Here is a 20,231-nt window from a genome sequence, read left to right as displayed (position 1 = left end):
AAGTTTTTTTGTGTAAAACAACAGAGTAAATTACACTAATAATGTTCAGTGAGTTTAAAAAAAAACATTTTTTCCAGAACTTTGTTTGCTTCCCCTCTTTCTTATCGGCAGCAGTGGAAGTGAAGGAATCTATTTAAGCTGAGGCAAACATTTCCTGCAGGAAGGTCCTGACTTCTGTCAGCTGGAACAGACAGTGGAGCGACTCCCTCTGAAGAATGATTTGTATGGCATTTTACTGCAGGAAGTGAGGTATTACATCATTGTGGTCAGGTGGAGAGAGCAAGCAAAAGCTCCAAAGGCCTTTAAAGCCAGATAAACTGCCAGGAAGACCAGGGTGTCAGTGAGGGCGGTTTCCGCCACAGATGAAACTCTCACTGAAGCGAGAGGAAACTGGGACAGGAAGAGTCTCAGCAGACTTCTACACAGCCTGTTCCTTTACAGATAGGATTTTCACTAAACAGTTAAACACACTTGAAAAGCTGTTCTTTACAGAATTTTGCTCATAATGTTTTTACTTGAGCAATTCTTTAATTTATAAGGAATAGCAGGTCAGATAAATTCCTCAACATATAGTAGCTGCTTTAATGGCAAAACATCATAATCTTCAAATATGATTCAGTGTCCTTTATGTCCGCCACACGCAAACATTTAGAATACTGTATCTACTGTCCTCTCTCAAACTCTTGGCAGCCACCGTGGGTCAGATCTCAGCCCAGTGTGAACCAGAAACACCCATAGCGCACACACAGACCAGTCTTTGTAACTGGTTGGCTGCGACTCAGCAGATTGAGCGCTACATCTCCCGCTGATCTCACCATAAATCATCTCTTCAAAAGTATTCAGGCTTTGCCATCTCTTACATGATGTGCTTAGTTACTGTTGCGAAATAAATATTTTGAAGCTCACCACCAGAAGGTAAAGTGAGCACTCACACAGACTTTTACAACCAGCAACTGGATCAGAAACAGATGAGTGTTGTGTCATATCCACATAGGAAAGCACAAATTAAGTATCTCACCTGCTCAAAGTACCTTAAAATGTAGGTGGAAGAGGGCTTCAAATATATTGTCTTAACTGTATGACAATTGTGTGACATGAGAAATAGTATGAAACAACATTATCTCTGAATATTTTAGTATAACTTCTGCGTCTTTGAATGTGGGCCTTAGACGAAGGAATGTCACAGTAAATTAGTTTCTCTAAATTGGCCACGCTGCAGCATCATATGATGCAGGCAAAGACAGTGCTTAGGAAGGGGTAGCAGTGAAAAATGAATACACAACGTGCCATAAAGCTCAGCATTTAGATGATCTTTAGATTATAGAATCGATTTTTACAAGATCATTGAGAAATAGGAAGAAGGACATTGAAATAAAGGTTGTTCAATCTTATTAGTTCATCACCGTATTAAATATTTTAGCAAAGTTCACAAAGAAAATAGGAGAACAAACCTCAACATAAACTTTCTGTTTCTGCTTGATGGTATAGAAGGCCTGGCGAGTCGGATTAATGACTGGCAGTGTGTTGTACAGCTCCATAGTGTATGAGAAGTTGTTGTCACTGACTGGTGGTCTTGGTTCTGGCACGATCCCGGGAAGAGTCCCTTTGCTTTCCTTGTTCTGCTTGTAGGTGCAATTGAACTGTAAGATGAGAAGAGAAACAGGCGGAGCCAAAAGAAGGGAATCAGCAGGGAACGTCTGAGTCTCCAACGCCAGCACCACCATGGTGCAGGACGCGATGCCTGAGCTCCAGCCCACATTAAACTAACCCAAAGAAACTTGTGAGATGAATAATGGATGGAACAAAAGAAAAGCAGTAAGTAAGGTAATAGTAAAGTCACAGTTACATGCAGCAGAGCTTTTGATAATATCCACTTTTCCGACTGCTTTTGAGAGAAGTTCTCACCCCAATGGAAGACTGCTGTTCCCTGGGTTGCCTAAATGACCTCTCCATGATGTCCCTAGGGAAATGCACCTCGCCAGACTCCAAATCCTCAAAATCCCCAGGGCCACCACTCCCATCCCTGTGCTCCGCATGGTTGATCAAAACCTGTGACGAACAGAGTCTGTTACTGATTACACTTAAGCCATGAACGTAGAGATTAAATCTGGTCGCCGAAACAAGAAGCGGCACCAGATCTGGACGAATGTAAAAACATACAGTTTCAAATTGACGAATACAGGGTGGTTCTATAGGTCAGACGAGCAGAGTCAGTTATTGCATGACCACTATCTCCAAGGCCGAAATAAATCACATGTTCAACAAAAACAGATGAGCTGGGCGGGAGAAAATGGAAAATCATCTATTTTGACAACATTGGTCAAAAGTTATCTCTGCATTCAAGCAGTGAGACAAAAGAAGACCTTGGAGAGGGGCCCACAAAAAACTTGCAGAGGTCAAAAAGGATTCACTTGGGCTTGCAAAAACAAACATACTGAAAGCATTATACTGTCCGTATTTTTATCAAGGTCGTCTTTAAGAACAGCCTTGTTTTGGAAAGGACCAAAAGTGTTTTTTTTTTTCAACAGACTTTGCAGTGTTTCCACTTTTGAGTTTGAGGAGACCTTGTGTCGGTCGACGTCAGCTACGGCGACCATTGTAATAGTTTAGAAACCTCAACTGGCATATTCTCATTGAGGAATGTAAAATGTGTGACATGAAAAAAAAGTATTTTAATTGTCTATGAACCATACAGATCTCCTAAATATATGTTGGATGTATTAATAATAATAGAATATATGTCGAGAATCTTTCACAATAGCAAACAATTTTATCCACGTTTTCTATTCTTTCTCAAACAGATTGATGGACCTCATGAATCTGTCTATTGTGAGACTTACATTTTCTCCACTTGAGGCCACCGTAGCGCAACCTGCCTAAATTGTTGAGGTTAAAATGACCAACAAATATGTTTCTTTCACAGACTAGGCTGTTAATGCCTTCTCAATTCATTCACTTGTCAGCGTGTAGTCTCTGAAACCGGTAGCGGCAAGTTCCATCTCTCTCCTGTGAATGTGCATCGCCACCTCGTATATGTGTCACCTCAACCCTAGTTTGCTCAATGTACACGCAGATTTTGACCAATCATGAGCAACTTTTAGAGAAATAAGTAGTTAAAATCTGTGTGGAACAGGAACTTGCAAGCACAACACAGTCCTTGTCCCATCAGTGTTTCGAGAAATTTTAATTGAAGACTGTTCTTCTGTTTTTGAGTTTTCATAGCCATCACATAAGCTTGTTGGAGTACTATAAGTAGAGCATAGATTATTCAAGTTTAACCTTGACCTTTTTCCATATGGAGAAACAAAGGTAGACAATATACAATTCAAGAATGGAATAGCAATAGTCCCTTTTGCTAGTGAAACATCATGCCAGTGTTTCGTGTACTCACAGAGTTGAGGTGCAAGGCCATAGCACTGCCCTGCATGGGAAAAACGGTGGTCTGACATCCCCCTAGGGGAGTTTCCAGGGTGTAGTGGGTTGCATTGACTGTTGCTTTGCATTCTGGGTCTTGGAGGGTGAGGTTGGCATTAAAGACACCATTCGCCTGGGTGCAGAAAATAGGAAATATTGGATACAGATTAAACAAAAACTTTTATTAGCTCATATTTAGAATGCAAAATACAAGGAAATTCAAAGTGGTTTGGAGCGACTTTGAGTGTGACGGAACAAACACAACCCACAAGGTGGTCCGGCTCCATGCCCGGATAATTACAGTCCGTGCCAGTTTCCATTCTGTGATGTGGGCTAACTGTGCTATACTCCGTCTTGTACTGCAGTCACATACAACTGTGTTCAGCGTTGTCAAAGAAACAGCAAAACGTAATGAACATTTTATCTATTTTTTAACATGTAAGTCAATAGGTTAAAAAGAAATGGAACATGCGACTGTGAACAATAAGGACTATACTACGTGCCAGCGTCTCCACTCACTTGCAGGCTTTCTTTGCTCAGACTGACCACCATCTTTGTGTCCTCACACTGCACAGTCAAACCCACATTGAGGACGCCCTGGTGCTCCTCAGGTTCAGCATGTACCCAGGGTCGCTCGTCCAGGATGGAGGGTAGTGACAGGTGAGTTGCACCTTCGGACACAGGGAAAGGAAAAGGAAGGCCGGAGCGCCCGGAAGCCCCTCCAATTCCTGGATGCGGAATGAAGTCTTTGAGGTCGGGCACTTCCGGGAGAAACATACTCCCTATATGGTCCACCACATCTGAAATACAGGCAGAAATGCTGAACGTAGGCACACAATAGCAATTTAACCATCATCCATACATATATATATATATATATATATATATATATATATATATATATATATATATATATATATATATATATATATATATATATATGTTGGACTTTACAATTGTCTATATTTGGTTTCGAGGACATTACCTGGCTCCTTCAGTAAAACCTCGAAGCGGTTGGCCACTGCTGTGTGGGTGAATGTAGTGACAGGTCTGTAGTTGTGATCCTCTGCCCACTTGATAAGAGCCTGAGAACCCACAGGCAACTGCTGCTTTGGGGATTTGGACACTTGCAGCTGCCTCCCCATGTTTGTGCTGACACTCACTGTATCAGAGGCCTGAGGGGAAAACAGATCATTCGAATTGATCAATGTCAATGTCATCAAAGAAACAAAAGAGGGATTTACTGTTCAGGTATTAGGACAAAAAAATGCAAATCAAGTACAGTCCTGCAAACTGTCAACTATGAATCATGCAGAAGGATGTGAGGTAATGTGCATGTCACAGCTCGACAAAAGAAGAAATATCAATAAGGTCACAGAGGCACTGCTTGAGCAACACAAACTGACTACTCAGTTATATGAGATCATGTAACACTTGACAATCTTCCAACATGCCCTGTGTCCCAGAACTAGCGGAGATCTTTTGGAAGAACGATTCCAATAAAACAATCAACACAACTTGCTAAAATGCTGGCAGCATTGCAGTGCTGACAGTCATATGTTCACACGCACATACGCGTGCACATCTGGGTGTTATTAACCACAACCTGTCTGTTACTGCTGGGGCACCTGGACGGCACTGACAGAGGCACATGGGAAAAATCTCAATTTGTTCGCCTGATGACATTAAGCTTTACACAACCTGACTGATTCGTGGGTCTTTTTACATCTCTCATCTCAAACCAGTCTAATTCTGTTTGCTTACAGTTGGTGGTTTCGACCAAAAGCACTTCATTATCTGAACTGTTTTATCTGGAAGCTTATATAATGCATAGCAGAGTTTCCACCAGGATTCTTTGAAACTACAGTGGCACCCCACCACAAAGAAAGGAAATCAGAGAACGTAGCCAATAAAGACACGATAGCGAATGAAGGAAGCAGATGGGAAAGTTTGGACATTCACTGAATTGGTGACAATAAAAACGCGAGTGCGACGCAAATCTCTCTCCAATCAGCAGCGGTCTGTCGATTCATATGTTCGTCTGGAACTGACTGGAGTCATTATTAGGTTCCTTTATGGATTTTTCTGTTAAAACCACACCAAAAACCACCATAATCTTGTCCCTCTCCATGATATATTTGATGGCTCAAATTTGTTTTTGCTCAAATTTGTGTTTGGTCATCAGACTATGTTATTTATTCCTAACACAGTAAGCTGATTTCATAAAACCACATTATATACAGACAAATATTTTTAAATAATTAAAATGTCACAATTTCTAATAATTTTCTTTAACCCATATTTATTGTCATATTTTTATCTTCACCTATGACATTGGAAGCAAAGAGAACACGCACAGGTTTGGTTGACTACATCACAGCAATGGTGAAAAGATCACAGTAAAACACTCTTTCATGCACTGACATATTACCTAATTAGCTTATCTTTAGGATTGCTGTCCTCGGAGTTAAAGGAAGTGCCTGAAGCTAATTGGGATCATAACTCATGGCAGGAGGCAGTTAAGGTTCCAAAAGACACAACTCGAACTATAGCTTCTGGCTGTTTGTATCTATATAATCTGTCATGTTAATCTCAACTTTAACATGGACTCTTTTCAATCTCTATACAACACTCAAAAATGTAGACTCACCACGATGTCCAACTTTCCCATCACGTTGTGTGACATGACGACCCAGTTGACCGATTTCAAGCACTTGAGCACCAGGACAACGTTGCGATGAAGTGGCCGGTCAGCGTCCACAGGCCGTATATCCACGATGATGTCCACCTGGAAAGCGCTGCAGCACCAGACAGAATTGATTTTCTCATTCAAGTTTGCATATTTGTATCATTCTTGTGTGTCTGGCCAACTAATTACATGTTTCCAGCCTCGATTTCATGGAGATAAGCTCAGACGAGAGAGAATTTATGTATGGAACAGCTATAGATTTACTACTATTGCTTCTCTAATTATTATTTCACATCAAAAAAAGACAATATGGATGTAAATAATGGGCCTTTTTTCTCACCTGCTTGAGTTTGGTGCCTGGAGCTCAATGATGTGGACTTCTTGGTCTTGGCCTCGGTCAGCGGAAGACACAATGCAACCTTTAGACGGTTGTGGTTCCGTGTAGCCGCCCAGGTAGTTCAGCGACAAGAACTTTGAGTCAATTTTGCAGGTGTCGGGAAACACAGGATCTGAAAGCAGACGTTTACGTTTACCATACTGGTCTGGCTTTCTCTGAGTATTGTGCTACAAAATGGGAAAACCACTGCAGCAAGGTCAGTTCAAAAGCAGTACCTCCAGCATCTGGTCGGAATTCCGTTCTTTCCACGGGTACTTAAAAACGACGTATGTTTTTTTGACCTAGTGGTTCTCGCTGAGGTGCTGTTTTCTGACTTTTCTACTGAACCCTGCAGCTGGTGTTCCCATCTACCGTCCATTCCACCACTGTCCAGCAGGGTATATAAGACTCATCTAAAAACATTTTCTTTCATAATAATATCCCTTCGCACATACCATCGGAATGTCAGAATCACAACTGTTCAAATACACATCTACCGTTAAAGAATGCACCTTCTCACAACATGAAAGGTCGATCCTCGGCTCCGCGCACTGAGAAAACACAAGACAGATGCTTCCTTATTTGGAAAACACAACCTTGGACAAAGTGTAAACTGAAGGTTGGCATCCTTGTCTTCGGAACCCCCCGGGGCAATTGACAGAACCTTGAGTGTGGGTCAGTTCAGTGAGAAATACTAAAATCGCTCCACATTCTTGCTCAAGAGTCCAGAAAGTGGAAAGTTACAGCTCTCAGCTGAAAGTGCATGTTATGGTTAGCTGGGATTTTGCCAAACCTCAGGCGTTAATGACATAAGAAGGCTGAGCAACCACGCTGCTCTCCACAGAGAGTAGTCATATTGACAGAGGAACCCAAATAAGCTCGTATTTACATGTTTGCTCAAAGCCAACGATATTGAAGCAGCAACATGTTATTGTAACAGATAGCACAGTGAGTTCCTGTGCGGAATTCAACACATAAATTAATACAATTCACTAATATCTCGAAGTCTTCCATGGAGTGGAGACATAGACTTCCATTTGAGCAGCAAACTACACACAAAAAATGTGTAACAACGCTGTAAATAAGGGATCATGTGCAACCAATTTTTATGAACATAGTGGTGTTACGCACTCACACTCTTGTCTGTCAGCATCATCAGTAAATATGGTCGTACTCTTTAGCGGCTCATAGGTTTCAATGAAATGTCGACATAAAATCTGAAATCTAACGATAAAGCCAATGAAAAGTTGAAACTACTTCAGTCACTGAGCTATATTTGGTATCACGTCCACACACCTTCGCCAACTTTGATGTATATGTCTTTAGTCATCCGGAGCTCAGAGAATGAGGTCACTGCCCCGTAGATTTTCATAGCCCAGTTGAGGAGGCGCTCATTGCCATGGGGAAGGGTCTCTTTGCGAATCTGGCAGGCAAGGGAGAAGTTTCCTGGTGGAAAATGGACTTCAGAGGCCTCAGATATCTGAAGAAAGAGAAAAAACCTCCATGTTAGAGGGCAAAGATGCTGCTGAAGTTTTATGTGCATCCATCTTTCACAGAAGCCAAAGCAGCCCGAAATGTTAAAGCAGAACACACCAGAAGTGAAGTCATTGTTTCTTTACAGTGTGGGGGAAAAAAAGTCAAACCAGCGCTTGATCCGGTCTAAATTAAGCTTTCTCTGTAAACTGTGGTGATGCCAATCCTTCGCACTTCATCACAACCAATAATTTAAAGCTTCTACAAATATACTCTGCAGCACAATAATGTTTAGAGTCGGCTTAATTCTGGTGGGTCATTACAAACGTGCCAGTTTGGCAAAAGAAAATCTAACAAAGCACCCCAAAAAGATGGATTAAAGCTGGTGGGTGGAGAATAACTGGTGATCCACTGAGCTTCTCTGGAAAATACAGTCCACGTCTGAGGACACCAGTCTTGGCACATTGAAGAACCGCGTCCATATGATTCATGACTCACAGACCAACATCCAAATGCGCTTGAAAACCAACAGAAGGTGTCCAGGCTCCCAGTCTAGACAGATGTGTTTTTCTGTCTTATCTTTTTGCAGGTGAAACGGTTAAAACATAAATTCCTCCAGAAAAAAAATCAACAACTTGTGTTTTTAGTCTTGATATCGTAAAGTGTTTGATGAGAAGTGAGTAAAATTCTGACACTTTTGTACATCCCCTCATGCTCAACATGTGTGTGAACTCTGGATGCTCTTCTCCATATTCCTGCCATTGTGACCAGACACAGTAAATAATAAAGGCTGGGGGATGGTCTCCAAAGATTTCTTATTACATATTGCAATGAGTGCAAGCATTGGGCAGGACAAAGATGAAGAAGGTGAGAAGTTACTACACTGCTGCTGCTGACAAGAGCATACCAGCCTGTCTGAATATGAACAAGAATTAAAGGAGGGGGCGTGGAAACCAAATTAGATGCAAAACAACCTCAGGAATTTTCTAACCTAATTATTATTATTATTATTGTTATTATTACTATTATTATTATCTATTTTATATTTCAACTACTCAACATAAACTTAGGATATTTTCGGAGAAAATGAAACAGCCGCAGAAAAAAAATAATTTGTAACAGCTGAAATGTTTGTTTAACTAGGATAGATGACAAAAGGAAGGGAATTTTGAGGGAACATGTCCTGAAAGTCTTGTTTGCAAGTAATGCTTCAACAGTGAACTGTCAAAGATAATCAGAGCGGCAGATATTTTTCAGCATGTCTTTCAGCCCCAGAAAGACACAGCTTTTATCAGAGCAGATGCCCAGGTCAGATGAGATGAGTCCTTTCAATTTATTTCCATGAAATACCCAAAACCTCCAAGGAAATCATCATATGGGTGCTTTTTTTTAAATCTCTGCTCCGTTGAAACACATATAACTCTCAAAACATTCAACTATGTGTTAAGCAGAAGACAAAGCACCAGCAAAGGTTTGTGACCAACTATGGAACCCCTTTAATTCTTTACAGAAACTATACCTGCAGTGAAGTTATTGACAGATTTGTAAATGTAATGCGCATTCCTCTAAATAACCAAGCACATCACCACAAAGGGATGACAGAAAAAATGATAATGATAAAACTAATCCTGCACTGATAGTGATGGATGCAGTGTTGATGTCTCTGCTGATGAGATTTCATCCAAATCTCAGTCTTCGTACACATGTGTTTGCATGTGTCGCAAGACTTGTGTGCTGGAGATCTTACTGAAGAATAAAACGATACCATATGTCTTAGCGCCACTCTGGAGAGCTCTTTTGTCATTTTTGTCTGCAAATAAAAACAGGAATAGTGGCCGCCTATGGTTTACATCAACATGTAGCCGGTGCGAGCTCACGCACAAGCCGGCAGTGATTGGAAAAAGATGCAGTGAGAAGGCAACTTTTGGCAAACAAACAATGGGAAATTTGAGCCACAGGCAAAACTTAGCCGTGCTGTTCCAATGAAAGTCATAAAGCATTCAGACCAGATTGAAAGTTTTCAACACAGATGTTGAACAGAACACTGGCTACATACAGATACAGATACAACTTCACATTCGAGTGTCCCTTCATACTTTATTCGGCATGGTTTTAATACTTGAGCAGAATCCTGGTGGCACAAGAGCATAGTGGAGGTCACGTCTTGCCTGATGTCTGAATTTGAAAAGTTGCTAGTGCCCAATGGCCAACAGAAACACTACTAAGATGTCTGTTTCCAGCCAGTCCATCTGTATTCAAAAAAAGCCCAAGCTCTGGCAGGCCTCATAGGGAGCCCAATTATGGCAGGGAAGCAACCACTGGAAAAGCAGCTCAAGGGAGGTCTGGCAGTAGCTATGGTCTCCCGAAACTTGTTCCTCTCTTTACTTAAAAATGAACCGCAACTACTTCTGACCTTTGACTTCAGCAGAACGAATGTTGGCATTCTAGTCTATATTCTCTGTCTGGACTAAAGTTACGCTCAGGAGCTTGCTACCAATACTTGTAGCTCATGACAGTTTTTTTCTGAATCAAAGCTAAATGCTGACTTCATCAACTCCCTCCTCCTGTGTGTGGCAAATTCACCATCCAGCAGCACCAGTCATTGTTGACCAGTATACCACCAGACCAGCCAAATTTGCATCTGTCCATATCCAATAAACAATCTTGAGTTTTATAAATGCCGATCAGAAGCAGTGTGCTTCTACAGTGGGCTCACGATTCGATTCAATTACGATTGAAATGTACTTTGACTGAAAATCTACTTTATTATTCATTATCTGTTCTTCTCTTCATCACACACACAAAGAAATTACTCATGAACGGTCTTCTACACTTCCATTAGCATTGCTTTCATTGCACACTGCAGGTAACGTTATCTGTGAAGAAGTGTAGTAGTGTTTTCCGTAGCTCCAAGTCTTCACCAGTGGTAAAACCCATGGTTTTCCCACAAGTAAAACGGCCAGGATACAGAGACTCTATCGCACCCCATCATAGTTTAGGCTGGTCTCACCGTGCCTGTAACAGTTGCTGGCATTAGCACCTCTGACTGGAAACCACAATTGTGTTTTTAGTTGCATGCTTCCACCGTATTTTTCAGCGACAAACTTATATACAGAGCGTGTCTTGTCAAATTCCAACTAGTTCATAGAACTCCTCCGCCATTTTCCTTATTTTTCTTAAACATTTTGGTCACCTGGGGTAACATAACGTAACGTAAGTAACGTAATCTAATGAATAATTATCATTGATCAGAATCGTCGGGATCACGATGCATTGAAGAAACAATTATTTTCAACAGCCCCAGGATCAGCGAGCCCCTTTGTCACAAGTAGGCCTCGGGTTTAAAAAATAGTGACTCAATCTGTGACGATTTTCTCATGCATGGTCCGACTGAAGTAGTTAATGTGCTGTGTGTAGTACCAGAAATATCAGAAATGTTCAATGTACAGTAGCAGTAACAGTTTAAACCAGAATGTAAGCATTAATAATTTGAATACTGCAGTCAGTGGGTTTTTCTACTCCTTGCAGCATTAGCTCTGTGTGAATCTCTTCCATGTTCCAGCAGAACTGGAGTTGTGACCGAAATATCCCAAACCAAATGTATCTAGAAATTAATAGAATCACAGACTGAATCAAATCAAGTTATCAAGCCCTTCATAACTGAAGCCAAACAATTTGGGAACTCTGAATCAATACCCTGCTCTGGTAACAGGTTCAGCACAGGGTGGCAATGAACTATGGAAAACCCTGGACAAAAAGCAAAGTGCTCAAAAGAACAAAACTTTTAAGAAGAGCTTGTGAAGTACCTCTCTATCCAGGATGCTGTACCAGTAAGCCTTAGGACAAAGAAATGAATGAAGGCTGAGCACAGAAAGCAGGAGTGACGCTAAAAGCGCTGAGTTGAAGATACGTAGGCTAAAGAATCTCTTTATCTAAAATTTGACTCAGACTTTGGTGGTCTTCAGAGGTCACTACTCACTGATCGCATGTTCATCACATAATAGCAGTCTCAAAAACCCTTGACATTGAGCCCCTTGCAGATAGATAGAAATGAACTGCTCAACTGTGTCGGAATGTTGGGACTCTATTCAATTTCAAAACTTTTCTGAAAGACGATATAGCAACACAAAGACAATATTTTAATAATGTCTCCAACTGCAGTCAGCAACTCGTCTGGAAACACGTGCTGTATCACCATTAAATGTGCCTTCTCACTCTTGAAAGTAAACAAAAGCACTGTTATTTTAACGCTGAAAAATTCTTTCCTCTGTCAAAAGACCGATGACCTGCATCATTAGCCACCCAGCAGCAGTTAAGTATTAATAACGAGTGTCAGCTGCTCTCTGTTGTCTGCCACTGACATCAGGAGACTGTCATACTGACCTGCTGCTCACTGAGAGAAAAGAAACACAGAGCTGTCTCAGCAGCCACACATCATCAGCGCTTAGGAAAATACACAGACGACAGATGCACATCCATCAGCATGAAATGCTACAGTTGAGTTCAGCATTCATTTGGAGTACAGGAAGTGGACATTTAAGGGACAATTTGACACTTGAGTGCCTTGTTTTTCATGCTTAGCCAACTAAATAAAATTGAAGCTGTATTTGTCATTGTTAATATTGCACCGCTCATGTTACTAAAAACACAGAGATACTCAGAGTTTTGGACCTAGGATTTGGTTAGGTGCAGTTTCAGGTCTGGGATGGTGAGTTACCTGAGTAACTGTAATACAATTTAAATAGACTACATCGCTTAGAGGAGAGGTGGCCTTCACATCATTAATTATGTTCATGTTACGCAGGAACTGGGTTCCCCAATGAGCCTCCAAATTCACAACTACCACCAATGAATCACATAGCAGGTAAAAAGTCACTTTTACAAAGAATGATTCAGTTATACAAGGAGTTAGTTTTCATTTAATGTTCTTATCTTTCCAGTAGGAACAACTAGATTTTTGACACATACAAAACCTGTGTTTTTTGAGTCTAAAATATTTGACAGACACTGCACCAGTATGCATCAAAAATGCAGAGTAAAAAGTTCGCCTATCTTGGAAGCATCTCATTCAAATCAAAACACAATGTTGAAATTCAAGGTTTGGAAAATTTCATCTGCATTTCAGATTTTCTGCCTAAACGCCTCCCAGTCACACTGTCTATTGGGATGTTCTGAGTGCAAGGAGTAAGAAAACAGTTCTCCACATGTGGGAATAGTTTGTATACTGATACATTCCTGCACAGTGCCACAGTGTTAACCTACAATTGAAATGATGACTGCATGGAGAATGAGGAGATGTTTCCAAAAGCATAGGAGAATGGAGAAACAGGGCATCAGGGCAATATATAATAATACAGAAGAAAAGCCACAGCCAAGGAGGCAGGGTTAAATTTTGGGAAGAGCTTTACTCATGATACACAGGCTTTCAAAAAGGGCAAGGGAGGCAGTCCATTTGAGATTTTTATTAAGTTTCCCAGCTTGCTAAAAATGGTCGGCTCTCTAGGGGACCAGGACGGATACATCCTTAAATAAAAGGGATTTCCTACATATTCCCCAAAACACCTGTTACATAAACGCAGTAACAAAGATGGGCTCCTCTTGTCTCACAGAAACTATTTTAAATCTATCAGATGAGTAACAAAACTAGAACAAGTATGAGAGGATGAGAAGATAGATGAGGTGAGCTTTCCTGGTTTACCGTTCACTACCACGCATTCCCTTTGTTCGGCTTTTTGTGGTACACGGATACGCCCTGCTGGATTTGAACAGCTGCCAAACTATCAACAGGGAGTCAGAGGGGATACTGCCTCAGGCTTTGCAGAATACTACTCTGAAAGCAGAGAGTGAATGAACATTACAAGGGAAGTCCCTTTTTTATTAAATACAGAAGGGCTTTTCAATATAAAGTTTTGGGGGGTTTTTCAGCAGTAAGTTATTTGGATCACAATCAATTTTATATTTAATTCAAAATAGACTCGATGAAGTTATTAGTTCTTTCTCTTTGTTTAAAAATAACAGCTCTGATGGGATATACTGAATCTGGGTGAACAAGATTTTTTAACAGTTTTGAAATAATATTATTTGTCAGCAGTGAAGTCATAAAAACCCTTTGTACAGTTGCTTGCAAGCTAGCTATACTTATGATATTATACACAGCTCACACAAAACTCTAGTGGTGGTGTAACACCAAGGATAAATACTATTTGACTGAAAATAGAGATGGAATCAACTTAATAACTGTCAAATATATAATAACTCTAATACAGAGAAAAAAATGGCAATTTCATTTCGGATACTGCTATTATAAAAATATGAATATTCTCTGTCCATGAACCAATTTTATAGTTTTCAGAAGACGGGATTACACATCTGAAGGTAAATGCGTACACAGATTGTTCATTTGTGTGGAATCAAAGTGCGTTGACTGTGTGCGGGACGAAAAACATAACCATGGGAAACTCTTAAAATCTGCATTTCTTTTTATATCTCTCCCACAGAGATTGTGCTTTAATGGGAATGCAGTTTATCTAGGGAGGAAATGAATACACAGATTTAGGAAGTCGGGTTTAAGTGGTTTTAGAGATGCTGGACTCACATGAAAGGTGTGTTTGATGCCCAGGGCCAGGTTCTCCGTCTTGATCTTCCAGATCACTGGTTGGGGGTTGTTGAGCACAAAGGAGAGGGGCTTCTGGTGGCGCAGCAAAGACTGGATGGGCTTCAGATGCAGCTCAACCTGATTAGACATGAAAATAAGACATCACTTTAAGATAAACTGAACTGTGTACCAAGGATATCTTCAAAGCAAAAATACATAGTAGGGACGCTGTACTCCGCAGCCAAATTATCCCATTTCATTTTTTTTATTCGAGGAAGGATGACCCTTCACTACCATTGTTTAATTGTGGAACGTCCGCTGGATTGTTCATCTTCATCAGGCTGTGTGGTTTTCTGTGCACTCGGTTTGCTGGTAAACTGTTTTTTCCCTAAAAGGCACTTGCTCTACCCCAATGTATCCTCGGTGGGATCTGAACTTTCACACAGTGTGGTCTTTGTTAACCAAGGAAAAAAATAGAACCGAACAAAACAGAAAGAGGTGGGGTCTCTGTTTGCAACTACGCCTTTGGTTTCCATTTAAAAGATTTCCACAGTCTGATGGTTAGATGGTAAAAACAGCACACATGCTTTGGGGACCATAGCTGTTGTTTTCCTTTATAGATTGTGGTGTTTACTTCTTGTCTGTATGCTTTGGACTCAATCTCATCAGGTGGTTCACAAGTCAACCCAAACTGATAAGAGCAACTCATATAGCAAACTCACTGAGTGAAAATCAAGGCAATTAAAATACTCGTTGAGAAGTCTAATCTTTGCACATCATGTTCGGCTAAGCTCTGATGAGACCCGGCTATGCAGCCAAGTGCTCCTTAATTTGGCTGGAACTAAAAAGTGACTCAGAAATGTGCGCAAATTACAAAATAGGGTCCACAATGTTCCTAATTTCATGTGTCATTAAAATGCTTAAATGTCTTGACTTGACATGTTCAAACAGAAGATTAAACTAACAGATACTGTAGCTGTTAATAAGGTATTTTTCCATTTCAGGCAAAAGTCTTAGTCCACGTGATTCCATTTTGGTGTTTAAACAAAGTTGGCTTTCTTGTTTTTTGTTTTTTTTCAGGTACTAGCAGTTCACTGATGGTACGCATTTCTGGGTAAATGTCATTGCAGTTACCCAAAAAGACACAAGAGTCTGACAAAGCAACCACAAGATTGACATCATTCTTTTGAATTCATAATTTAGGAAGCCAGGCAGTAAAACAAAGAGCTATTCCTTCTGTGGTTCACGCAGCATCGTACCATTTGGTCATCAATCACACGCATATTTCACAAACACTGACGTTGATGCGAGGTCTGCTTGTATTTTTAAATTCTTAAAAGAAAACCACTGTAATGAAACATTCGTGCAAGTAAGATAACTGCCATTCAACACAACAAGACAGAACTCTGGGTCCAGGCTATTAAGTCCTAACAAATGGGGTCTTTGCATACAGTCACACACAAAAAGTAAGACTTTATTCTCAAGTTGTAATGGCAATATTCCAAATAGTAGCTTCACATCTTCTAAACAAGCAAGGTACAGAAAGTAATCCTAATAAGTTGAATCTTCCCTCTATAGTCAATTTCATTTCATGGAACTCAATGCAGACTATAATCATTACGGTCTGGCAGAAGAGAGTGAATGATAATGTGCATGAAAGTAAATAACTCAATTAATGAGTCAGTTCACTAGGCCTTCACAGATGTAGGGCCTCAGGACAGGAACACAAAAGTGCCAGAAAATTAGAGAAGATTCCCTCATAGAGAAGCAACTGGAATAATCATATTGAACTCATATCTGCAAGGCAAACAGCATCCAAACAAACAAATCAAGAGACTCTCCTGTCTCCCCTTCAGTCCAGTCACTGGAAAAATCCAGCGCATCGCTCCTTGGAGACTAACAACAATCCAGATACCATCATACCTGGCCTGGATTTGAGCGATGGAATCAGGAGAGTGAGGGGGAAGGTCGTAAAAGGTTTTTTTAAACCAGACAAAAATCTTTCCAGAAGACATGAGTCACCTGCAATTCGGCGAAAACAAACCATGTCTACTAGTCAAAATTGCCAAGGGCTGCTCAGGCGTGGGAGGGGCAGCGCTAATTTTCTAATTATTATTCAGGTTTCAGCGAGTAAACAGTGATACGACTAAAGCCATTTAACTCAAAGCCAGCCGCGTTGCTCGGTGCTGGTGGTGATAAGAAACCATCAACAGATGGCGTTCATCTGTGCCCGTGGAGCCAGTGTGTTGACGTCTGCTGCGATTGATGCACATAGCAACAGGCCCTGTCACACAGCCAGGGTGTGGAGAGAAAAGTGCAGTGGCAACAGCCATCAAAGCGCCTCGGATGGTGTCTGCAAGGGTCCATTGGCACAATCCTCCCTGGTGCCGTTACCTTTTCAGGACCCTGCGATTAAGGCCCACCATTGATGGAGGACATGGCTGATTGATTATCAGGAGGCTGGCGAAGAGATTTAAGGGGCCAGGATCCATTACAGTGTGCCAACAGTCAGGGACGGAGACTTGTCTAGACCTATCACGTTACCGAAACTCAACTCCACTCAGGGGACGACAGCTGTAAGCAGGATAAGTACCGCTGGTCACACAGTATACCAGTAGTAGTGGTAGCATGTGTAAACAATTGTGTGGACCCGTCCCCATTTGAATCACCTTTGAACGCAAACAGCAACTTTAGTGGAGATTTCTAACGTTGTCACATGGATGGCTGTGGATGACATTAATCGTGCCATGTAGGATGTAACCCAGACTTGAGCATGTTGATGTACTGAAATGCACTTGGAAGCTCTCACCCAATCAACAGTTCATACCAGTCAGGCATCTTTTATATAGAACGAATCACTGCTATAGCGCTGACTATGTGTCCTTGCTGCCTTCAAGAGAAAATACCAGGCTTAAAAAAAACATCAACTCAAAGATGCCAAGGAGCTTTACACCACATACAGGATTGAATTTGTGCATTCACATCAAAGAACAACAGTGATAATACATTTAAATATATACTTTAAGATTTACATTTTTAGTCAACAACAGTAGAGAACGGCCTTAACTTTCCACATGACATCCGAGCTGGCAGCACCCACCCATCCCACGATTCTTATTGTTGTGAACCAGTGTCCTTGCAGGAAAAGGGAGTTTCCTGTATTGACAGAGACAATTAGGTGCCCGATAATCCCTCGCGATTCAGCGAAAACCCAAAACATCCTTTAATTAGCCAGAAAACAAAGACTTATCTTGGAATGCACCATTCCTCCCAGGAAATAATAAACTTGAGAAAAAGCGCAATCCATAACATGTGACGACACGATAGTGATGTTTGAATACACATGCATGAAGGGTAAAACAGGAAAAGAAAAAAAAAAACATTTGAACATTTGAAGACATTTGAAGAGGCAGTGTTAGTGTTAGTCGTGACTAGAGCTATTCCAATACATCTGATGCGTATGTCTTGTCTGGATCTTGGTTCTTTCTGGATGACTTACAGTGTTCTGCGGGGACTGCTGTCGAATGGGCAAAAGGACAACAAATCCTGCAGAGCGCTGTTATCAGCTCCCGCCATGGGGACGCTACCTGGAGCCTGATTTAATCTGTCAACAAGCAGCTCAACAGAAAACCTCCTATGATATATGCTGACAACAAAGAAGTAAAATAGGCAGACCAAAGAGATGCTTACAGGAGACGGGACATCTTGATAATCGAGTTAAGAGACATAGAAAAGTTGCACGCAAGTGGACCTGTAAATATCTCCTGTATCACGGTGCCATGCTACATATAAATTGTCTGGTTTATTATTTATTGGACCTGCTTAGTGAACATTAAACAATTTATCTGTGACTGACATGCCACTTGTGACCCGTGATCGGAAAGGTTTGGAGACCCCTAACCTACAAGTTTCAAATGTATTAGTGACAAAGTGGAAAGTAGGAAGTGATGAATGCAACAGATTAGATCAAATGATGGCAGCACACAATGTTTGCCAAGTTGCCAAATAAATGTGAAAGTTTTCTGAGGTTGGTCACAAATCACATTTGATCATTAAAAAATGAGTTATGAAAACGTAAGATTGGAAAACGTGAGCCACTAGACAAAATATGGACATGGAACATATCTTAAACCAGCCTCAAAACTTCAGACCGATTTTATTCTTCACTACTTACAAAAAGAAGAGGAGCAGCAATGCACTTAACCATTTATGAAACCTGACGCCCACTCTCTTAAATATCAGCAGCCGTGTGGTGACAGTGTGGTTGAAAATGAACAGCAACAGTCATGCTAAGCTGTGCAACTGGAAATTCATCTAGGACGATTACAACCTACAGTACGCCTTCACAGCAGATAGATGTCAGATAAATAGGGCTGAAGTACTGAGACTTTATCCAATAAAGCCATCTGTGTTATCAATATTTTTGCACAATACCTACTGTAGCCAGATGTGTCAAACATCAAAAAAGTCCAGTTGGATAAGCATGTAAATTTTGTCACTTAAAGTTGAATGTCAAAATTAAAATGTACAAATAAAAAGATAAAGCTTTGTATTAATGGTTAACATCATTGCTGGGAAGAAAGAACTTTCAGCTGACAATTTCAGCTGTCAGAAAGTAGATGAGTGCCAAGAAGTCCTGGCAACTCAAAACGACAGAAGAGCAAAGAATGGCTGACCGCCTCCTGTTTCCTGCAACTGATGATGGTAACAGTTCGCAAACCTTAAGTGAAAGTTTAACCACAGAAAGACACATGCCTAGTTTCCAAATAAAATATTTTGTCAATTTCATCTACTTTGCAGTAAATTGGGGTAAGAGGCTTTCCTCCAATAACTATTTTGGTGTTTTTCATCAACATTTCTATAGTTATTTAAACAACAAAGGGATTTCTTTTATATTACACAGCAAGCTTTTTATTAACTACTTATTTATCCACAGACACAGCAATTCATATTCTATTTTAAAACCATTCAACTCTTAACAACCATAAATAAAAACAATACAATGGCTTGGGGCTTTGTGTATCCAGTTGGGCTTATCTTTGTGGTTGGCAACTATCTGACTGGGGTTTCTCAAATGCTGTGTGTGCTTCGGCAGCCACTCACTCTCTCACACAAACTTGACGATATCAACGAATTCCAGCTGATAAAACAATCATCTGCTCTGCCTCACCCTGATCCAGGGCCAGCAGCAGCATTTGATCTGTGCCGCTCTGAAAGTGATTAGACAAAGTCGAACCGTTTGTGATAAGCCAGTCTTTTTTTGTTTACTTTCTCCATTATCACCTGGAACTGCATGTTAACGTGAAGCACACTTTTGCAGCTAGCAGACAAACACAGAGAAGACTGTGTTCCTTGGCTATTTTGGTATTATTGAGGAGAATATGGAAAAATATCCCAATGTGAAACCACTGAACCACTGGAAGACAAAAACAACAATACTCACTAAGGAGATGAGGTCACATGTTTTGATGGAGGTGAAGTGGCAGCGCACCAACAAGGTTAATAGTCTGCACTCAAAAAATATATTTGAAATCTGAGGAGCACTTCTCTCATCTGCTCATGTCTTCTGGAAGATTAGATCATCATGTTCCAGGGAAAAAAAGGATTTTAAAATGTTGAAGTATTAAGACCACTAATTTACTCCCCCTCCATCATATTCTTGGACGCTTCCTTATTTGGTCTCT

The 20,231-nt window shown here is 40.7% G+C and overlaps 1 protein-coding gene across 1 annotated transcript in view; it reads right to left on the bottom strand.

Moving 5' to 3' along the window:
* Positions 1-20,231, bottom strand: part of tgfbr3 (transforming growth factor, beta receptor III) — a 53,153-nt gene that overhangs the window by 10,285 nt on the left and 22,637 nt on the right. The window contains exons 4-12 of the mRNA XM_053878267.1: positions 14,548-14,685; positions 7,776-7,959; positions 6,444-6,612; positions 6,065-6,212; positions 4,400-4,589; positions 3,934-4,214; positions 3,392-3,547; positions 1,906-2,049; positions 1,452-1,640 (exon numbers count right to left, since the gene is read on the bottom strand). Of these exons, the coding sequence (XP_053734242.1) occupies positions 1,452-1,640; positions 1,906-2,049; positions 3,392-3,547; positions 3,934-4,214; positions 4,400-4,589; positions 6,065-6,212; positions 6,444-6,612; positions 7,776-7,959; positions 14,548-14,685 (1,599 nt within the window). The remainder of the gene's footprint in view (positions 1-1,451; positions 1,641-1,905; positions 2,050-3,391; positions 3,548-3,933; positions 4,215-4,399; positions 4,590-6,064; positions 6,213-6,443; positions 6,613-7,775; positions 7,960-14,547; positions 14,686-20,231) is intronic.

The sequence above is a fragment of the Synchiropus splendidus genome, chromosome 1, assembly GCF_027744825.2.
Source record: "Synchiropus splendidus isolate RoL2022-P1 chromosome 1, RoL_Sspl_1.0, whole genome shotgun sequence".
In the NCBI taxonomy this organism is placed as follows: Eukaryota; Metazoa; Chordata; class Actinopteri; order Syngnathiformes; family Callionymidae; genus Synchiropus; species Synchiropus splendidus.
This window is presented reverse-complemented; position numbering and strand designations above follow the sequence as displayed.